The sequence below is a fragment of the Salvia splendens genome, chromosome 3 (genome assembly GCF_004379255.2).
Source record: "Salvia splendens isolate huo1 chromosome 3, SspV2, whole genome shotgun sequence".
Classification (NCBI taxonomy): Eukaryota; Viridiplantae; Streptophyta; class Magnoliopsida; order Lamiales; family Lamiaceae; genus Salvia; species Salvia splendens.
Window position 1 is genome coordinate 39,102,822 of NC_056034.1, and position 19,717 is coordinate 39,122,538.

The 19,717-nt window shown below is 46.3% G+C and overlaps 2 protein-coding genes across 2 annotated transcripts; one reads left to right on the plus strand and one right to left on the minus strand.

The window, feature by feature from the left end:
• Positions 1–12,204: 12,204 nt before the first annotated feature.
• LOC121795983 (receptor like protein kinase S.2-like) lies at positions 12,205–15,139 on the plus strand. The gene has a single exon (XM_042194666.1). It carries the CDS (start codon positions 12,522–12,524, stop codon positions 15,000–15,002), a length of 2,481 nt encoding a protein of 826 aa, XP_042050600.1. The 5' UTR covers positions 12,205–12,521; the 3' UTR covers positions 15,003–15,139.
• Positions 15,140–15,249: 110 nt separating this feature from the next.
• Positions 15,250–19,092, minus strand: LOC121795984 (protein PHR1-LIKE 3-like). Its single transcript, XM_042194668.1, has 6 exons — positions 18,779–19,092; positions 17,381–17,457; positions 17,224–17,278; positions 16,175–16,253; positions 16,014–16,083; positions 15,250–15,884 (listed from the first exon to the last, which is right to left on the minus strand). The coding sequence occupies exons 1-6, from the start codon at positions 18,972–18,974 to the stop codon at positions 15,450–15,452; spliced, it is 912 nt and encodes a 303-aa protein (XP_042050602.1). The 5' UTR covers positions 18,975–19,092; the 3' UTR covers positions 15,250–15,449.
• Positions 19,093–19,717: the final 625 nt, after the last annotated feature.

Consider the following 19,717-nt stretch of genomic DNA (forward strand, 5'->3'; position numbering starts at 1 on the left):
TAATGACCCGACGACTACCATAGAGATAAGTGAGTTCAAAGCATATTGTAACTATTGCGAGAAAGTCTATCCATTTGGAACCGGGGGAGGATATGGTACTCTCCATCGCCATTTGAAGGTAAAACATCCCGTGGAATATGGGCATACTAAGTCCCAAAGCCAAATAAACTTCCCTGCCGGCTCATCGTCTCAAACAGGTACGCCTCTATTTAAATATGATCCAAAAAATGTTACCGATGCTATGGTAAGATGGGCGGCAATGAAACAATTGCCGTTTAATTTTTTTAATGACAAAAAATATGAAGTTACTATGCAAACCGCATTTAATGTTGCTACAAAAAGAATTCCCCCCTCAACTGCTCAAAGATCTAACAACCGGCAGTTTTTTGATAAAAAAAAGAGAAGTAGGTCTCACTTGGTGGGTACTGTTGTACTTGGCTTCGTAATCGTGAAATCGCATTTAATATTGCGGGCTCTCTTTCCGAACCGTGAATCGCCAGTTCCCGAACCGTGGTGACGTCTAACTCTAATTCATCCACTAATATTCATCCATCATCCATGCTTCACACTTTTGACGCATTGGTAATATTCATCCACTAACTCAAACGTTTTTCACATCTCTTCTTTTCCATTACTCACTTCGCCCCAATTAATTTTCTATTTTGAATTGACCCATTATATAAGATTATTTTTTAGGAAAAATTAACGCCTTTATCTCTCTTACTTTATTATCTTTTTATATCTCTTGTTTTTTCATTTCTCATATATGTACTTTTTCTACTTAACTCAATAAATATCATTTTCTTAAATACCATGTCCATGATGTACAATAAATAGAGAAAACTTTATTAGGAAATCATAACATATCACAAGTATTCAAAATTAAAATAACAACTATACCTAAAATATAATAGTTCGAGTACCCAATCTAAAATTTATTCTTGATTGAAAAGAAACAAAAATTCCACGTAGACTGCCTAATAAGATTAGCTACTCGTCATTGACATGGATACATATGGTCAACAGTCGCCTTCCTCGCGCGTTTCTTACAAGCTGTACTTCTTTGACACTTGTTCCTTTTTTCCCTTTCATAAACCCAAAAAAAGTTGTTTGTACATTTTATCATCATCACCACCCTCACCAAATCCACCTCTGCAAATGATGGGGTGCGTACTAAACAAGCCCAACAGCAACGACGGCCCATCAGCCCAAAGCCCAAGCAGGAGTATGAGTTCGGCATTACCAAAGAGTTCGGCCTCAGCCTACAGCTCGGTAAAAGCCAACCTATCAAGCTCTGCTCTCAGGTCGGCATCAAGCTCTACTCTCAGATCGGCAACCAAAGCAGGAGTATGAGTTCGGCATTACCAAAGAGTTCGGCCTCAGCCTACAGCTCGGTAAAAGCCAACCAATCAAGCTCTGCTCTCAGGTCGGCATCAAGCTCTACTCTCAGATCGGCAACCGAAGCAGTTCGGTCTCAGTATTCGACCGAACAAGGAGTTAGTGGACCCATACAGGATGTCCAACACACCCACTACCACGTGGTGTCAACTCAGGCCACGATCGTAGGCCATGACCTACGCTACATCCACGATCTTAGGCCATGACCTACACGACATCCACGACTTAGGGTGGTGATGCAAGCCACGATCTTAGTTCAAGATATAAATAGAACTTAGATCAGATAGAAGAGGGTTAAGCTCTCTAGAGATAAAATCATATAGCAAGTTTGTATTTGTAAGCTGTAATCCCAGATCAAGCAATACAATCTTGCCCTCCCTTTTTCCCGTGGACGTAGATTTACTTCAGTAAATCGAACCACGTAAATTCTTTGTGTCTGCATTTTCATTTTCTACCAGCATTTGCTAACATCAAAAATTCGCGGATCCATCACTGGCGCCGTCTGTGGGAACCGAAGAACAAAATTTGTGATAAAGCGAATTTTTGATCCATTTTTTCCACCCAAAAAATGCATACCAGATCGCAGAGTACCCGTATTCCTGCTCGTGAGAACCAGGAGGAAGCCAATCCATCCCATAGGTCTGGAAAACAGCCTAGGGATAAATCCACCACCAGTTCTCATGGCGAAGGAACAGGCCGCTCCAAAAATCGTCCCACTGAGTCTTCCCAGCAGCCTGATTTGAATGAGGCTGTCAAGCTGTTCTTGGCTGAGAAGCAGGATGAGTTCTTAGCCTTCCTGCAAAAGAGCCAAGAGCCGAAGACGAAAGCGGAGGATTCTCCTTCCTCATCCAGACATGAAAGTCACTACCGCAGTAGTGCCGTGTCTTCCAGGAAGAAGAATCCTCAACCCCGACATATTCCTGTTCTTCCTCGGTACCGGAATCACAGGAGAACTCAATCTCCTCCATACCGACGAGATATCGGATTCGCCGTGTACGGAGCACTGAAGACTCCGTTCTCGGACGACATCACCCGAACTCCCCTACCACAGAACTACCGAACTCCGTCGATGACTTACGACGGGCTCGTGGACCCTCACGATTTCTTGGGGCGCTATCAGTATAACATGGCGAACCAGGGTCTCAACGAGGTCCACATGTGCAAGCTGTTTCCCGAGCTGCTCATCGGGAACGCGAGAAGGTGGTTCGATAGCCTCCCCCAGGGCAGCATCAGATCTTACCGAGATCTAATGGATGCTTTCCACAGGAGGTTCTTTCAGAAAGCGGAAGCCCGAATCACTTCGGCTCAGCTGCTTTCCATTCGTCAAGGTCGCGACGAAAAAATCAGCGACTTTATGACAAGATTCCACAAGGAATGCCTGCAAGTAGACGATCTCAACGATCTGCTTGTCATCTCGGCATTCCAAAATGGAATCCTGCCCGGAGCTCTCTACAGGAAGCTCGTTGAGTGCGGTCCGCAGACAGCTCAGGAAATGTGGGACATTGCGGACCAGTACTCCCGGGCCGATGAGGCAGACCGTCGCAAACGGTCGTTAGACAGCTCATCGTCCCGAGGAGACAGGAGGAAGCCCGATCATAGCGATCAGGGACATCCCCGCCGAACTCCTTTTGGCGATCAGGGACATCCTCGCCGAACTCCTTTTGAAAGGATTCAAAGGACTCCGGTGCAAGACAGATTGGGACCCCCGTCTCAATCCCGAGAAGCCGCCCGCTCAGTTCGTACCGCTGAACAAGCCGAGAGCGGAAATTTTCGAACTACACTCTGACCTGTTCGAAAAGCCAAAGCGGATGACGAAATCGGCCGCGCGCCGACCCCAGGATAACTACTGCTCCTACCATCAAGACCACGGTCACGATACCGAGGAGTGCAGAAACTTGGCTGCAGGTATCGATGTTCTTGTGAGGGCAGGGACATTGAAAAAATACCAAAGCAAGCAGTCAAAGAAGAACAAGAAGCAGAGAGGTGCGAACTGCGCTCCTCAGGATCCGAAAAGGCAGCCGGATCCCGAAGACGATGACGAGCCGCAATATGATGGAGTAATCCTGACTATTGACGCTCTCCCAGCCGGGAAGACCAAGTCGTCCCTGAAGTCAGAGCGCAGGGGCTCCAATCGAGAGGAGCCAACGCATAAAAGGCTGAAGCAGGACGAAGTGATTACGTTCTCGGATGCTGATCCCGTCCCGGCCATCTCTCCTCACCAAGACGCCATTGTCATCCAAGCCGGAGTGGCAAACAAACTGATCCACAGGGTGTTTGTGGATACAGGAGCGTCAGTCAGCATTCTTTTTAAAGAGTGCTTCGACAAACTAGAAGTGGACCCAGCTCGGCTCAGCCCGGCTCCGCTTCCCCTGAAGAGCTTCGCCCAGGAGGACACCCGCCCTGAAGGTATTATCAGCCTTCCGATCACGGTGGGGAAAGCGCCTACTAGCTCCAGTACGATGATTGAGTTTTTCGTGGTGAAAGCTCGGTCCCCGTACAACGTCATCCTGGGAAGAGACTGGCTCAACACAGTTCGGGCCATTTGCTCCACTTATCACCTCACCATCAAGATCCCTACTAAAGGAGGGATAGCGGTCATCCGAGGTGACCAAAAGAGAGCAAAGGAATGTCTGCAAATTGCGCTTAGAAGTGCCGAGCAGTCAGATCGGCACCACCAAGCATAGCAATCACAGCAGCCGGAGTCAGAGGCGATGACCGAAGTCATACATGAGCCGAACTCGATGACAGTTCAGCTGTACGAAGACGATCCATCCAGAACGGTTAAGATCGGCTTCGCGGGAACGCCTCTACTTCGGGAAAAAACCATCCAGCTCCTCAAGGAGTACAAAGACGTCTTTGCATGGTCTCCGTTGGACATGACCGGAGTGCCCCCCGAGGTAATCACTCATCGTTTAAATATTGATCCTTCGGTCCGGCCGATAAAACAGAAGCAAAGACTCTTTGCGGCAGAACGAAGTCAAGTCATCCATGACGAAGTCCGTCAATTATTGAAGGCGGATGTGTTATTCGAAGTGAAGTACCCTTCGTGGGTGGCCAATCCTGTCATGATCAAGAAAAAGGAAGGAGGATGGCGGATGTGCATAGATTTCACCGATCTAAATAAGCACTGTCCCAAAGATTGCTATCCCCTTCCGAACATAGATAAAAAAGTAGAAGCTCTGATAGGCTTTGAAATTTTTTGTTTTCTTGATCTATACAAAGGATACCATCAGGTTTTAATGGATGAGATTGACGCTTCAAAGACAGCCTTCATTACTGATTTCGGCATTTTCGCTTATAAAAAGATGCCATTCGGTTTAAAGAATGCCGGAGCCACTTATCAAAGGATGGTAGACAAGCTTTTTCGGCACCTGATTGGAAAGGAGGTCGAAGTGTATGTTGACGATATAGTCGTCAAGAGCAAAAGCACCTCGGAGTACGAGCACAACCTCAAGTCCACTCTCAACGTGCTCAAGAAAGCCAACCTCAAACTTAATCCCCAAAAGTGTACCTTTTTGGTAGATTCGGGAAAGTTTCTGGGTTGTTGGGTTTCAAAAGACGGACTCAAGGCAAACCCCTCAAAAGTTCAAGTCGTTCAGAACATGGCAATGCCGAAGTCCATACATGACGTGCAAAGGCTAACCGGATGTCTAGCCGCACTGAGTCGATTCCTTTCCCAAGCAGCCGAAAAGCAACTGCCGTTCTTCAAGGTGTTGAAAAAGGCACCAAAGTTCGAGTGGGGAGCCGAGCAGAAAAAGGCCTTTGACGAGCTCAAAAGTTATCTAGCCGAGCTTCCTATTCTCTCTGCTCCAGCCGAAGCCGAAGTACTATTCTTATACTTAGCGGCATCGGATCAAACCATCAGCGCGGTGCTTGTACGAGAAGAAGGCCTAAAGCAGTTTCCCATCTACTTTACAAGCCGAGCATTAAGAGGTCCAGAAACAAGGTATCAACCTCTGGAAAAAATTGCTCTGGCGTTAGTAAATGCAGCAAGGAGACTGCGGCCATACTTCTATGCTCACAAGGTATGCGTCTTAACCGATCTACCTCTTCGGCAAGTTTTGACCAAGCCAGAAGCATCAGGCAGAATCGCCAAGTGGGCTATAGAGTTGGGAGAGCACACAATTGAATATCTACCTCGGAAAGCCATCAAGGGACAAGCCTTGGCAGATTTTCTTGCAGAAGCGAAGTTCGATCAAGCAATTCCTGTTATTGCCGAACAGAAGAATTCTGCCAATGCCGAACTAGCACAGCCCTTGGAATCCGAAGTAGAGCCGCCGGACTGCTGGAGCGGATTCGTAGATGGAGCTTCAAACAAGATGGGAAGTGGAGCTGGTATTTTACTTGTCGCTCCCGACGGACACGAGGTAACCTACTCACTTCGTTTCCTATTCCCCACTACTAATAATGAAGCCGAGTACGAAGCCCTCCTGGCCGGACTCCAGTTAGCGCAAAGTCTGCTCGTCAAATCTCTCAAAGTCCATTGTGATTCACAAGTCATAGTAAATCACATGTTGGGTACAAGTGAAGCTCGTGACGAGAGAATGAAGAAGTATTTGGACAAAGCGCGAAGCATCAGCCGGAGTTTCTCCTATTTTCGGATAATCCGCATTCCTAGAGCGGAAAATAGCCGAGCAGATACCTTAAGTAAGTTGGCCTCAGATCCGAGCTCAAAGGCGGAAGAATTAATGCATCGAAGCATTGATGAAGCCGAGGTACATTCAGTATCCAGCTCGCCGAACTGGATGACGCCGATCTTGCAGTATCTGGATCAAGGACAATTGCCCGAGGATAAGAGAGAAGCTCGGAAGATCACGTGCCGAGCACTTCGGTACGAACTTCATGAAGGAGTCCTCTTTAGAAAGTCTTACCTCCAGCCGTTATTGCGGTGCGTAGGACCAGAAGAGACGGACTACATCCTCAGAGAAGTTCATGAAGGATCGTGCGGTAGCCACATCGGAGCCAGAGCTTTAGCTAAAAAAGTTCTGAGATGGGGATATTATTGGCCAACCATGGTACAAGAGGCAGTGCAGCTCGTCAAGAAGTGTACGAAGTGCCAAATTCATGCAAATGTCCCAAGGATGCCGCAGACCGATCTACACACTATGCAAAGCCCTTGGCCTTTCATGCAATGGGGCATAGACATAGTGGGACCACTTCCTCAAGCTCCTCGGCAAATGAAATTCCTTATCGTTGCCGTGGACTACTTCACGAAGTGGGTGGAGGCTGAACCATTAGCTACGATAACGAGCTCAAAGGCATTGGACTTCGTCTGGAAGAACATAGTGTGCCGATTTGGCATACCCCACATCCTCATCTCGGATAATGGGACTCAGTTCACCGACAAGACGTTCAAGAATTGGTGCCAAGAGCTGAACATTCAACAGCGGTTCACTTCGGTCTCCCATCCCCAAGCAAACGGACAAACGGAAGTAACGAACCGGATTCTGGTGAAAGGGTTAAAAGCTCGGTTAGAACAAGCCAAAGGACAATGGGTAGAAAATCTCCCTCAAGTCTTATGGTCCTACCGAACTACACCCAAAACCTCCAACGGTGAAACTCCGTATAGCCTGGTGTACGGCACTGAAGCCGTAATTCCGGTGGAGATCGGCGTACCCAGTCCCCGAACTCTAAATTTCTCCTCAGAAATGAATGACGACGGACTGAGAGCCGAACTAGATCTCGCCGAAGAAAGAAGAGAATTGGCGTGCATAAAAGCAGCCAAGTATAAGGAGCAAGTAGCCCGGTATTATAACCAAAGGGTGAAAAAGCTTCAATTTCAAGTGGGAGATCTCGTCTTGAGAAACAACGAAGTAAGCCGAGCAGAAAAGCTGGGCAAACTCGAACCCACATGGGAGGGTCCATATCGGGTGTCAGAAGTCCTCGGCAAAGGGTCTTATAAATTGACTCACATGTCAGGAGAACAAGTACCCCGAACATGGCACGTCTCCAACCTCAAGAAGTTCCACTTGTAAGAGACAAGTCCGGTCAGTCCGTCTCGTGTCTAGTTCGGTCATAGGGGTATGTGTTTTTATTTGTTTGTTTTTTACTTGTACCTTTTACTTGTCGTTTTTTAAAAGGATTAAAGTCTTTTTCTTTCGTCTTTTTCATTTTTTCTCTATGTGTTTTGTCTCTATGTGCTTGTCGTCTCTTACAAATGGTACCAAGGTATATCGTTCTTTAAAGACTGATCCCCTTTTTAGATCGATTATTAAAGACTATTGTGAGTCCAAGCTTCTAAGGAGGATATAAGACCACAATTCAGCTTAACAAGCAGTCCGTCTGAAACGAACTGCAATAAGCCAACGATTGTGAGTCCAAGCTTCCAAGGAGGATACAAGACCGCAATTCAGCTTAATAAGCACTTCGTCTGAAGCGAACTGCAAAGGGAAAGTCCGATCCACGCGATAAACCTCGCCGAATTAGGACGACCAAGTTCGGTCAAAGAAGTTTACCTCATAAGACCAGGGACGACCATGTCTAGTCAAAGAGGTTTACTGCATAAGACCACTTCGGTTAACTGGGAAAGTCCGATCCACGCGATAAAACTCGCCGAATTAGGACAAGGGAAAGTTCGATCCCGGCGACAAAAATCGCCAAATTAGAACACAAACCAAGTCCGGTCAAAGATGTTTATTTCATCAGACCAAAGACGAGTCCGGTCGAAGATGTTTATTTCATCAGACCAAAGACGAGTCCGGTCAAAGATGTTTATTTCATCAGACCAAAGACGAGTCCGGTCTAAGATGTTTATTTCATCAGACCAAAGACGAGTCCGGTCGAAGATGTTTATTTCATCAGACCAAAGACGAGTCCGGTCAAAGATGTTTATTTCATCAGACCAAGGACCAAGTCCGGTCAAAGAAGTTTACTTCATAAGACCGAGGACAAGTACGATGAAATTTTTTCGCTAAGCTGTAAATACAGTGTTAGAAGCGAAAACAAAATTTCATTTATCAAATCTTGTTCGGCATACAACTCCGCTACCCTACAAAATGGCGTTACGCTATTACAAAGGACTATTCTACTGTCCAGGGTTGCTGAAGTTAAGCCACCTATCTGCAAAATCCTCTGGAAGCCGAGTTCGGTTGTTCCGAGCAGATGAAGAATAAGCAGGTCGACGAGATGCTATCCTCGACCCAACGCCTCTTCCCCGAGCCCGAGAAGTCCTAACACCTCGGCGATGAAGAGTCTCTGCAATAAGCATCTGCTGATCTTGCTCGCTCATAGTCACAACTCCTCGGCGAATTTCAGTCCGTCCCCGTCTTGACGATTCCGGTTGCTCCTGAGCCCGTTCTCGTCTTGACGTTTCCGGCTGTTCCGGAGTTCGTTGTTGGCTGGGAGTAGGATTTTGAACAAGGGAACCAGAGGTTTGATCTGGAGTGCGAGCATCTGTTGGCGCGATATGCCGGAGGAATCTCTCAATTGAGGGACGCCGGGCAAGAACAATGTCGTACCGAGAAGCCCAGCGCCGCAATGATTTCACGACTTGTTGGCAAGCCGAGCTCTCCAGCGCATTGTTCCTCCGGAGTACATTATACTCCTCCCACAGTTCGTCAACTCGTTCCTGAACTTCTGATACGGTCATTCCCCCGCGCACACGGATGTAATCCTCATACGCAGTCCTCTCAGCAATGGCCGTATTCAGCTCGGCATCCAGATCTTTCTTATCGGACTCTAAGTCCTTGATATCGGCCTCCAGCTTTACTAAACGAGCCAGAAGCTCGTCATTCTTCGTCTGATCGGCTATAGCTCTTCTCTCAGCTTCGTCCAAAGCCGAAGAGTACAGCCGTTTCCAGTGAAGTATCTCCATCTCCTTGGGTACAAAGCAGCTATATTAGTTCGGCAGCTGTACCGAGCAGATAGTAAAATACAACAGGAATAAAGGCGAGTACGAAAAGCTATACGAAGACAAATGTAGAGAATTTTTCATTCACAAGGAAAATTTTTTACACTAAGGCTTCAAGGCCATTTTACAAGGAAGAAACTAGACTAAGAGAAGGGAGACGAAATCATACTCCGCCAGCTTCGTCTCCGGCTCCTCGGTCTGGTACAGCTTCCTTCTCCTGGGCTACCTCAGCCTCGGCCTCGCCTCCTGCCGGCCTCGCCTCCGCCTCCTGATCGGCCTCCTTCTCCGGATGCCCGGCCCGCTCGACTTCGGCCTCCAGCTCCAGCGGCTCGGCCTCACCCTCTCCGTTGTAAGTCGAAGCGGGTGAAACGGGTCCCACGGAGGCAAAGATAGCCTCCAGGTTCTCGTCCCGATCAGCTCGACAACTCCGGACTCGGTCTGCAGAAAGCAGGACCGAGGATGAAGCGAGCTCCTCAAGGAGCGGCAGATTCTGAAGCCGAGCTGCTATCTCTCGGCTGTACAGAGGCAGCACGACGTCGGCCCCCTGCTCGCCCTTATCGGTAATTAGCCTTACCAGACTACCGACAAAGGCCGAGAACTGGCTGCTCAAAAAGAGTTTCTCCGTGTAAACACGGAGAGCCTCCCCTTGGGCAACCACGGCAGCAGCATCGCTCCGCTTCGTCTGCTCTCGCTGGATGACGAGCTGGTTTTTGGCAAACCGAGCTTCATCCTGGGCCGAAATCCTAGCAGCTCTGGCCTTCTCAAAGTTAGCCTCAGCCTGTTCGGCCCGATGACAAGCAGCCGCCAACTTCCTCTGCATCTCGGCATAGTCATTGGACGCTTTGGAAAGTTCGACGGCGACGAGCTTGGAGAGCATATCGTTCCTCTGAAAATGAATAAAGAAAAAAGTCAACAAAGGGACCACAAAAAATACAGAAAAAAAGCAAGGCCAGAAAATCAAGAAGAGAATTCACCTCGGCGAAGTCCGTGGGCCATAAAAACGGCTCACAGATATGTTCCGAAGGAGGCGCCAAGACCACGTCTTTCTCTGGCGCTCTCGGGGGCTTCTGGGCCTTCCCCCTCCCCTTTGCCGAAGTTGACTCCGGCTTCTTCGGATCCGAAGAGGTTTTTTGCCTTTTCGGAGTCCTCTCGGCATCAGACGCCGAGCTGGTGGTTTTCGGCCTCTCCGGCTCCTTGGACTCCGAAGATTTTCGGGTAGCCTTGTTCAGCATGAACACTGCCAAAAAGCAAGAAAGCAAGGTTAGTTTTCTTCGTTAAAGCAGTAGAACATAAAGGTAAAGAGAAATCCTCACCCTCGGCCTCTTCGTCCGAAGACGAGATGTCGAACACGACGTCGCCCTTGACGAGCTCAGACTCCGTGTATTGTTTCCTAACTATGGGAATCTTGTTGAGCTCGTCATCGAGCTCGGCCAATGGTTCTAACCGAGGGTGAGGAATCACGGACTTCGGCCCTCTCCAGGGGAAGCCCGGAGCCGCTGTCCTATTATAAAAAAAGAAGCGGTTTTGCCATTTCGGCCACTTGGTTTTGCAGAATGCCCTAAAAGGCTGTAAGGGGATCAAGTAAAACCAAGATCCCTTCCTTTTAAATTGGAAAAAATTAAGGATTGCCCGCAGAGACAGATCCTTATCTAACCTACGGAGTTCGGCAGCAAAAGCCGACAAGTGCCTCCAAGAATTCGGAGTCACCTGACCTAAAGGGAGTTGAAAAAAATCAAGAAGCTCTACAAAAGGTGGGGGAAGAGGGAAACGAAGCCCGCATTCTAAGCAGGCTTCGTAAACGGTGGCATAACCCTCCGGCGGGTCGTTAGCCCTATGATCATCGTCGGGAACCACCGCCTTCCCCCCAGGAAAAGAGTATTTTTCGTAAAGGGATATCACAGTATCCTTGCTCAAGATACTGTGAAAATACTCTACGGTCTTCTCCCCGGATTCTTTCCGGCTAGAAGACCCCTTACCCCCTTTTCTACCGCTACCAGACTCAGACGAAGAGGAAGCAGACATGGTTCTTACTCTTTGAAAGTTTGAAGAAATCCTGAGGAAATTTTTGAAAGCGGAAGGAAATTTTTCACGCAAAAGATAGAGAGTGCAGAAGAAGCCAATAGCAAAGGTGTTCAAATGATGAAGAAAGGCGGTATTTATCAGATTTGGAAAAGATTTCAAATCATCGCACCGTTTCATATCCCACCTTTTCAGGATTCGACGGCCGGATTTTACTGTCGCATTTAATGCCGCATTTAATGCAGTCACGCGCAGGGCACGTCCCCTGACTTCAGCCTCCCCCGTACCCTTTTCCAGAATGCCGAAGTGACTCGCTTCGCCGAAGTGATTCACTTCGCTTTTCGGGGGGGGGTAGTGATGGGGTGCGTACTAAACAAGCCCAACAGCAACGACGGCCCATCAGCCCAAAGCCCAAGCAGGAGTATGAGTTCGGCATTACCAAAGAGTTCGGCCTCAGCCTACAGCTCGGTAAAAGCCAACCTATCAAGCTCTGCTCTCAGGTCGGCATCAAGCTCTACTCTCAGATCGGCAACCGAAGCAGTTCGGTCTCAGTATTCGACCGAACAAGGAGTTAGTGGACCCATACAGGATGTCCAACACACCCACTACCACGTGGTGTCAACTCAGGCCACGATCGTAGGCCATGACCTACGCTACATCCACGATCTTAGGCCATGACCTACACGACATCCACGACTTAGGGTGGTGATGCAAGCCACGATCTTAGTTCAAGATATAAATAGAACTTAGATCAGATAGAAGAGGGTTAAGCTCTCTAGAGATAAAATCATATAGCAAGTTTGTATTTGTAAGCTGTAATCCCAGATCAAGCAATACAATCTTGCCCTCCCTTTTTCCCGTGGACGTAGATTTACTTCAGTAAATCGAACCACGTAAATTCTTTGTGTCTGCATTTTCATTTTCTACCAGCATTTGCTAACATCAAAAATTCGCGGATCCATCAGCAAACTTGCTAGAAATCACAACCAAACAAAACCTTTTGCAGTGTGTGAACGTAATAGAACCAAGGACCTTCTTTTCTTTGTCTTTATTCCGCTTTAATTTTTCCGCATTCAATGACAAAAGCCGGTAGGTTTTAGTTGTGACTTGGCCGCTTCCATTAATTTCAACCCTCTCAACCTAATCCTGTTTGAATCATAGCCAACAAATTCTATATACATATCAAATCAGTTCACTGCTTTCCCATTTTCACCGATGCTCATTAAAAAAAAGTTTTGATCAATCCTTCCTCACCATGCATCTAAAGAGCCTCTGTTTCGTTTTACCTACGGAGTTTGACGAGCCCGAAAAAGCAGCCGCGAGCGGGCCTCCCACTCGCGGCTGCGGCGGCCTCGCTCTCGCCCACCTCCGCCGCTCGCTGCAGCGGTTCCTCCACTCTAAGTGGATGCCCCCCTGCCACCACCACGACTACGCGGAGGCGAAGAGGCCCAACCCCTTCGCCGCCGCGTCGCTGTTCGTGGACGCGGAGGGCGTCCAGATTCAGGAGAAGGTCGGGGGCGAGAACCCCCGGATATTCAGCTACTCCGAGCTCTACGTGGGCAGCAACGGGTTCGACGTGGCCGAGGTCCTCGGCAGTGGAGGCTTCGGCCGCGTCTACCGCGCCACGCTGCCCAGCGACGGCAGCGTGGTGGCGGTCAAGTGCCTGACCGAGCGAGGGGAGCGGTTCGAGAAGACCTTCATGGCCGAGCTGGTGGCCGTGGCGCACCTCCGCCACCGCAACCTCGTGCGCCTCCGCGGCTGGTGCATCCACGACGAGCAGCTGCTCCTCGTCTACGACTACATGCCCAACCGCAGCCTCGACAGAGTACTCTTCAAGAAGCCTGAAAAAAACGGAGACTCCGCTCCCCTCAGTTGGGAAACAAGGAAGAAGATCGTCAGCGGGTTAGCAGCTGCTCTGTATTACCTTCACGAGAAGCTGGAGACGCAGATCATCCACAGAGACGTCAAGGCCAGCAATGTCATGCTCGATTCCAACTTCAACGCCCGCCTAGGCGACTTCGGCCTCGCCCGTTGGCTCGAGCACGACCTCTCCTACAATCCCAAGACGCCGCCAATTGTCAAGAATCGCCAATTTCGTCTAGTTGAATCCACAAGAATTGGTGGCACAATAGGCTACCTCCCTCCAGAGAGCTTCCAGAAGAGAAACACAGCCACAGCAAAGGCTGATGTGTTCAGCTTCGGTATCGTCGTGCTTGAGCTCGTCTCGGGGAGGCGAGCCGTTGATCTAACCTACCCCGACGATCAGATCATCCTCCTCGACTGGATCAGACGCCTCTCCGATGAGGAGAAGCTCGTGCAAGCCGGAGACAGCCGCCTCCGCGATAGATCATCGAAACTCTCTGAAATGGAGCTCTTGCTACGCCTCGGCCTTATGTGCACTCTCCACGACCCGCAGTCAAGGCCAAGTATGAAATGGGTGGTGGAAGTCCTCTCCGGCAACATATACGGCAAGCTTCCCGATCTTCCGTCGTTTCAGACTCATCCGCTCTACATCAGCCTAACCTCTTCGAGCAACACGAGTAACACGAGCATGAGCAACACGGGGTCTAGGACGAGCAGCGCCACCACAACGGCCTTCTACTCATCAGACTTCGTGACAGCTAATGCAGAGACCATATACATGACAGCGGAGTCTGACAGGAGCTCGGTCAAGGCCTGTGGTGGCGGAAACGGAAGTGGTAAATGTTTCCCTCTGGTGGAGACTCCGAGAGTCTTCACCTACGAGGAGATCGTCTCCGCCACTAACAACTTCTCAGACACGAGGAGAGTGGCGGAGGTCGACTTCGGGACCGCGTACCACGGATTCCTGGAGGGGCGGTGCCACGTCATAGTGAAGAGGCTGGGGATGAAGACGTGCCCTGCATTGCGGATGAGGTTCGCTAACGAGTTCAAGAACATGGGAAGGCTCCGCCACCGCAACCTCATCCAGCTCCGCGGCTGGTGCACCGAGCAAGGCGAGATGCTCGTCGTCTACGACTACTCAGCCAGCCGCCTCCTCAGCCACGTCCTCTTCCACCACGATGATCACAACAACTGGCAGTCGAAGCTGCGATGGAGACAGAGATACAATGTGATCAAATCGCTTGCTTCCGCTGTTTGCTACCTCCATGAGGAATGGGATGAGCAGGTGATCCACAGGAACATCACTTCCTCTGCTATAATCCTGGACCAAGACATGAACCCGAGGCTCGGGTCGTTCGCTCTGGCCGAGTTCTTGACGAGAAACGAGCACGGACATCATGTAGTCATCGATAAGAAAAAGTCGGTTAGAGGCATTTTCGGTTACTTGTCACCGGAATATGTGGATTCGGGCGAGGCAACGACGATGGCTGATGTGTACAGCTTCGGGGTGGTGCTGCTGGAGGTCGTGACAGGACGTATGGCGGTCGATTTCAGTCAGCGTGATGTGTTGTTAGTTAAACGAGTACATGAGTTTGAGGCACAGAAAAGGCCATACAAGGACTTGGTTGATTGGAGGCTGGATGGAGAATATGAGGATAGGGAATTGGTGAGGTTGGTGAAATTAGGGCTGGCGTGCACACGGTCGGATCCGGAGAGGCGGCCGAGCATGAGGCAGATAGTGAGTATACTTGATGGTCATGATCAGTGGCTGGTGCAGACATGCCCGAGGAAGGAAGGGAAGGAAGAATGGAGACAGAGAAACGCCCCTTCGGTGTGTCTGATTCGAAGAATTCAAGCTCTTGGAGTGCAATGATCTATTTATATATATGTTTCTTCTTTCATTTGTGTTTGAGATTATGTTTTTTTTTTGTTTTTCAGAGTGTGCCAGGTTTTGTACATTAAAAGAAAAACCACACTTTTAGTTAGTGAGAAATGTTTCCGATGTACTAATATACAATCTACAACACTCTCTACGGTTTTGTTGTTTTTTTCACTTACACAAAATGGACCTATTTTAACAATTAAACAAAATGAAGATGACCATAATTTGTGCATTGAGATACCCAAAGAATTCTGCACTTTCACTATAATATACGAGTCATTGTCCCAATGATTACACAGAAGGATCAATTTCACATGAAAACAGCTTCCTATCATCACTTTCGAGGAAATGTATAAACAACTGATGTACTCCAAAAGCATAGGAAGAATTAGGCAAACCAGTCAACCCAACCCTTCTCCATTCTTAAATTTGAATGCTTCATCCAAAATTTGACATCATCCACTCCACCGGCCTCATGCCGCTGTCGAGAGGCATCGACTCCCCGACGCCGAACAGAGGGCGCGGTCTTTTCTTGAGCGCGGCAGCTTCCTGCGACTCAAGAGTCGAGGGAGAAATCGGGCTTCCATTTGATGACATCACGCCGCTGTCCATGGAGCAGTCACCGAGTCGGGCAGGCAGGAGGGGGATGCTGTGCCTATCCATCTCCGAGCCGTTACGGGAGACGGGAGGTATGGACAACACACCATTACAGTCGTCTGCAACCTTGATCGCTAGATCGGAGAGCTCCTTCTGAGCAGTCTCCAGCCCTGCCGAGGCCACTGCCTGGTCATCAAGTGCTTTACAGGCTTTGTCGAGTATCGACTGTAGGTACTTGCTCTGTGCTTCTATCCGGATCTGCAGGCGCCGTTGAACCTGGTTCGGATATCACAATAAATACTTTAGTAGGCTCTAACTTTGAAATAGAGTGAGCATATAAAAGATAAGATAGCCATATAAGTTCAAATTATTCAACTAGTATGCAGATATATCAAGAAATCGAACCTCTAGCTGCTCGTGCAATCTTTGTTGAACTTCCATTTGCACACGCAGAGCCTCAGTTACCCGGTAACCACTGTTAAAAATGAGAAGAACATAACTATATATCTATATAAACAGGAATAATATTAGTGAAATACAATGCTTTGAAGACAAAGATAAAGTACTCGTTTATATCTTGGGCCATCATTTTCGATGAAGTTGATGTAGACGAACCAGTATCCTGACTCTCTGCGATACAAGATACTGCGATAGGTATAATAACGAAACAGTGATTAGTTCATGAGCCATCTCTTATCCAAATTCAGAAATGTCGTGAAATAATTTTTATTTTTTTTACTAAGAATGCTATATCAAGACAGTCACCAAGACGCATAAACCACTTGGGCATAGTATTCATTCTTGTAGGAAGAGATTAGTATGAGTGAAAGAAATGAAGATGGAAAAAGAATATTACAAACACGATTATTCTAAGTTTCCAACTCTAGGTATGTTCAAGACTGCAACAAATTAAAAAGGAACAGTCATTGATTTCATCATGATTTAATATAGTATATATCTATATTATGTTTGGAACTCATTTACAACCCATATTTTTTAACAAATAAAAAAACTTAATCAAAATCTAGCACAACCAAAGTTTTTTTTTCTTCTAGTATATACACTATTTTCATAGAAAAATCAACAGTTTCTTATAGAAAATCATAATACCAAATAGCAATAATGATCACAATCTTATGTAGTAGTATAATATTAAATTAACTAAAATTAGTATTTTAATTCTTACTTAAGTTAAAAAATAAAAATTTAAACTCATTTCTATTTGGAAAGAGTAGCTAACACAATGGAGAAGGAAGGAATGGTTAAACCATCCTTATTGTGAATGGGAAATTTAAATTGTAATCAATCATCATATTAGGAATAAACATGGTTACTTCCATTCTTATGTCATTTCTTCACGATAATCTCGTTATAGTATGTTACAATTTATCTCCTACACTATTGTTCAATAACTCCAACGTTTGTAACCCGTATCTACTATATGCATTGTGATAATTATTCAGATGGGTAGCACTGTAGTGTCGATGTGATTTTCAGTCATCTCTTCACCAGCATTCTAAGATTAGTATTTACTTAAACATGCTAAAAGGTGCCAATGCAATAACTAAGTATATGGTAAGTTGAAAAGTGACTAGGAATAAGCACGAACGATTACCATCTTTTGAGACTTCAGTTAATTCCTTGTTCGCTTGTTTCCCCATCCGGTATTTCTGCAACATCAGATTACTCAATACTACATGTTTGTGAATAAAATATGCCACATATTGAGGAAAGGTATTCTGATTCAGGCCGGAGGTATGTTGTTAGCATACCTGAAGATGAGACTTCAAATGGTACAAAGTCAAGCCTTTTACTCCCATCGTTCTCATAATTGATTTTGGTGTTGCTTCTGCAATACAATGCAATCTACCGGTGATTTGCCAAAGTCAGAATGAGTTACTAATGTAATGCTATGGATAGAGATGGCCACGAGCTTTGTTCATTAAATTTTCAAAAATGTGTTCCAGTGCAATCAAGATAACCATAGACAGCCTTACAATCCATTAAAACTTTCTCAAGAATTCGACGGTGGAGTGAATGAAACCCACCTAAATATCTAAAGCATCACCTGCCATTAAAACTACAAGCTTGCCTTCAAAATACAAAGGTCGATTATTGCAATCTCACATATGGTTCCATTGATTCTTCAATTTTAGCCTTAGTCATTTATCTGATTATAAGATTATGGTTGCAATATTTCAAAATTACCAAAAGCCAGAGTAAATCATTTTTTTGCTACGGGCCAAGGACAACCCTGGAAAGCTCTTGTAAGACAAGCTAAATTACAAGGAAGACCGGCTAATACGGATGCTTATGAATCAACAAGAATGATACCTTGACTTTAATTAGTCAAATGAAACCATAGCTCTTATATATTCCACCAGCTCTCCAACTTTGTGTCAAACAGAACAAAGTTGGACTCTAACAACACAATGAAAAAACACCAAAAAAGTACCAAGAGCATCCCCCTGACCAACCCATAGCTTATCACAAAGAGTCAAATGCAAGAAAAGGAATTAAGCTCCATCAAGATTTCTGGGGTTGTAACACATACCGCCATCCTCATCCCTCTCAATCAGACACCAATGAAGAGATAAAAGTATCTAAATTGACATTAAATATATCATTAAAGATAACACACTACAGCATATATGGTGATCTTGATCCTTTTTTCCTTCTGCTTATTTTTTTATTCGATTTTTTTAAAGAAATTTAGCTTTGCAAGAGACAGGGCACATAGCACAGAACAACTGAACGAATATGTGTCCCTCCTCACCAGAAAAGTGGTGCTTTATGGAAAAACATGATCAGAAAAAAAAAGAGAAAAGGAAAAAAGTCATTTGCAGAAGACAGGAGGCCCAACTGGATATCCTCCATCCAGGATATTGAAGGTTAAAAAAAACAAAATTTGAAAAATTCACATTTATAGGAATATGTGATCATACTTTTTTGTTTTTCAACAAAACTTGAATCCAAAAAGCATTTGTTTTGCTGCATTTCAAACCCCAGTTCTTTCTAAATTGACTCAACTTCTTCATCTCCAACAAATTACACTATACACGAATATTTTCACAACAAAAATCAAATCTTTAACACGCCCTCCAACAAAATTTCGTTGAAGACGATGAACAAACTCCAAATTATAAAAAAAAAACGAAATAGGGACTCACTGTCAGCGCCACCGAGCTGCGCGACGGCGTCGACGAATCTCTCGTGGAGGTCGGCAGTCCACCTGAGGCGCGGCCGGGGATCGGTGGAGAGGACGAGACATGCATCTCCGGGCAAGTTGGTGCCGTCCAAAGGGCCAGGATAATCACCGGCTCCAGCCTCGATGGCTAAACTGTGTATCGGCAAAGCCGAATACATTCTCTCTCTTTGTATGAAGAAAATATGTCAGCAAGATTGAAGGGGAAATAAAATCCAGTTTTGTGTGGTTTTAGAGGAGCGATGGTTTGTTTTTGAAGTTGGAAAAGGTGGGGTGGGGGTGGGAGGTAACAAGACAGCGATGTCTTGTTATGTACTGTCTTTGTCTGTTATTTTGGCCTGTATTTGTCATTATATATATCTAAGGCACGGCGGTACTATATGTAGGTGTGGGGGAGAGTGTGTAGTGTGTGAGAGAGAAAGGGAAGGGTAACATGCAGCATGGACTGGCAGTGCCATTTTCGATGTTTTCTATGGACTGCTTTTTTAATGGAGGGCAGTATTAGTACCAATATGGTACTACTCTCTATACAATTTCTCTTCTTTATTTTGCTATTCTAAAGTTTTGGAAATGTGCAACAATGGGATAGGACATAGAATGGGACTGTGAAAATATAATGCCATCCACTACGCTGTTTCTATGCCATCCCTTAACTACTATTTGACTATTATTTAAGGGCCCCACTGTCCTTTATTCCTCCATCCCTTAACTAAGGGACCGAACCTGCAACGCTCCGTCCCTTAACTGTCCCTTATTCCGTCTCTTAATTACTATTCATTCAATTTCATTTTTTATTTTTTTTACAACCCAATTAAATTTAAACAAACACAATTCATTAAAATTAAAACAACATTACAACTTAAACTTAAAAAAAAGAAAAAAAGACATAATTAAAATTCTAAAA

What these genes read in the sequence shown, in the direction of transcription:
- LOC121795983 (XM_042194666.1), top strand. Translation starts at nt 12,522, where the DNA reads ATGCATCTAAAGAGCCTCTGTTTCGTTTTACCTACGGAGTTTGACGAG.
- LOC121795984 (XM_042194668.1), bottom strand. Translation starts at nt 18,974, where the DNA reads ATGTATTCGGCTTTGCCGATACACAGTTTAGCCATCGAGGCTGGAGCC. An exon ending in ATTTGAAGTCTCATCTTCAG is followed by an intron (nt 17,279 to 17,380) that starts GTATGCTAACAA and finishes CTGATGTTGCAG; the next exon opens with AAATACCGGATGGGGAAACA. An exon ending in ATGGCCCAAGATATAAACGA is followed by an intron (nt 16,084 to 16,174) that starts GTACTTTATCTT and finishes CATTTTTAACAG; the next exon opens with TGGTTACCGGGTAACTGAGG.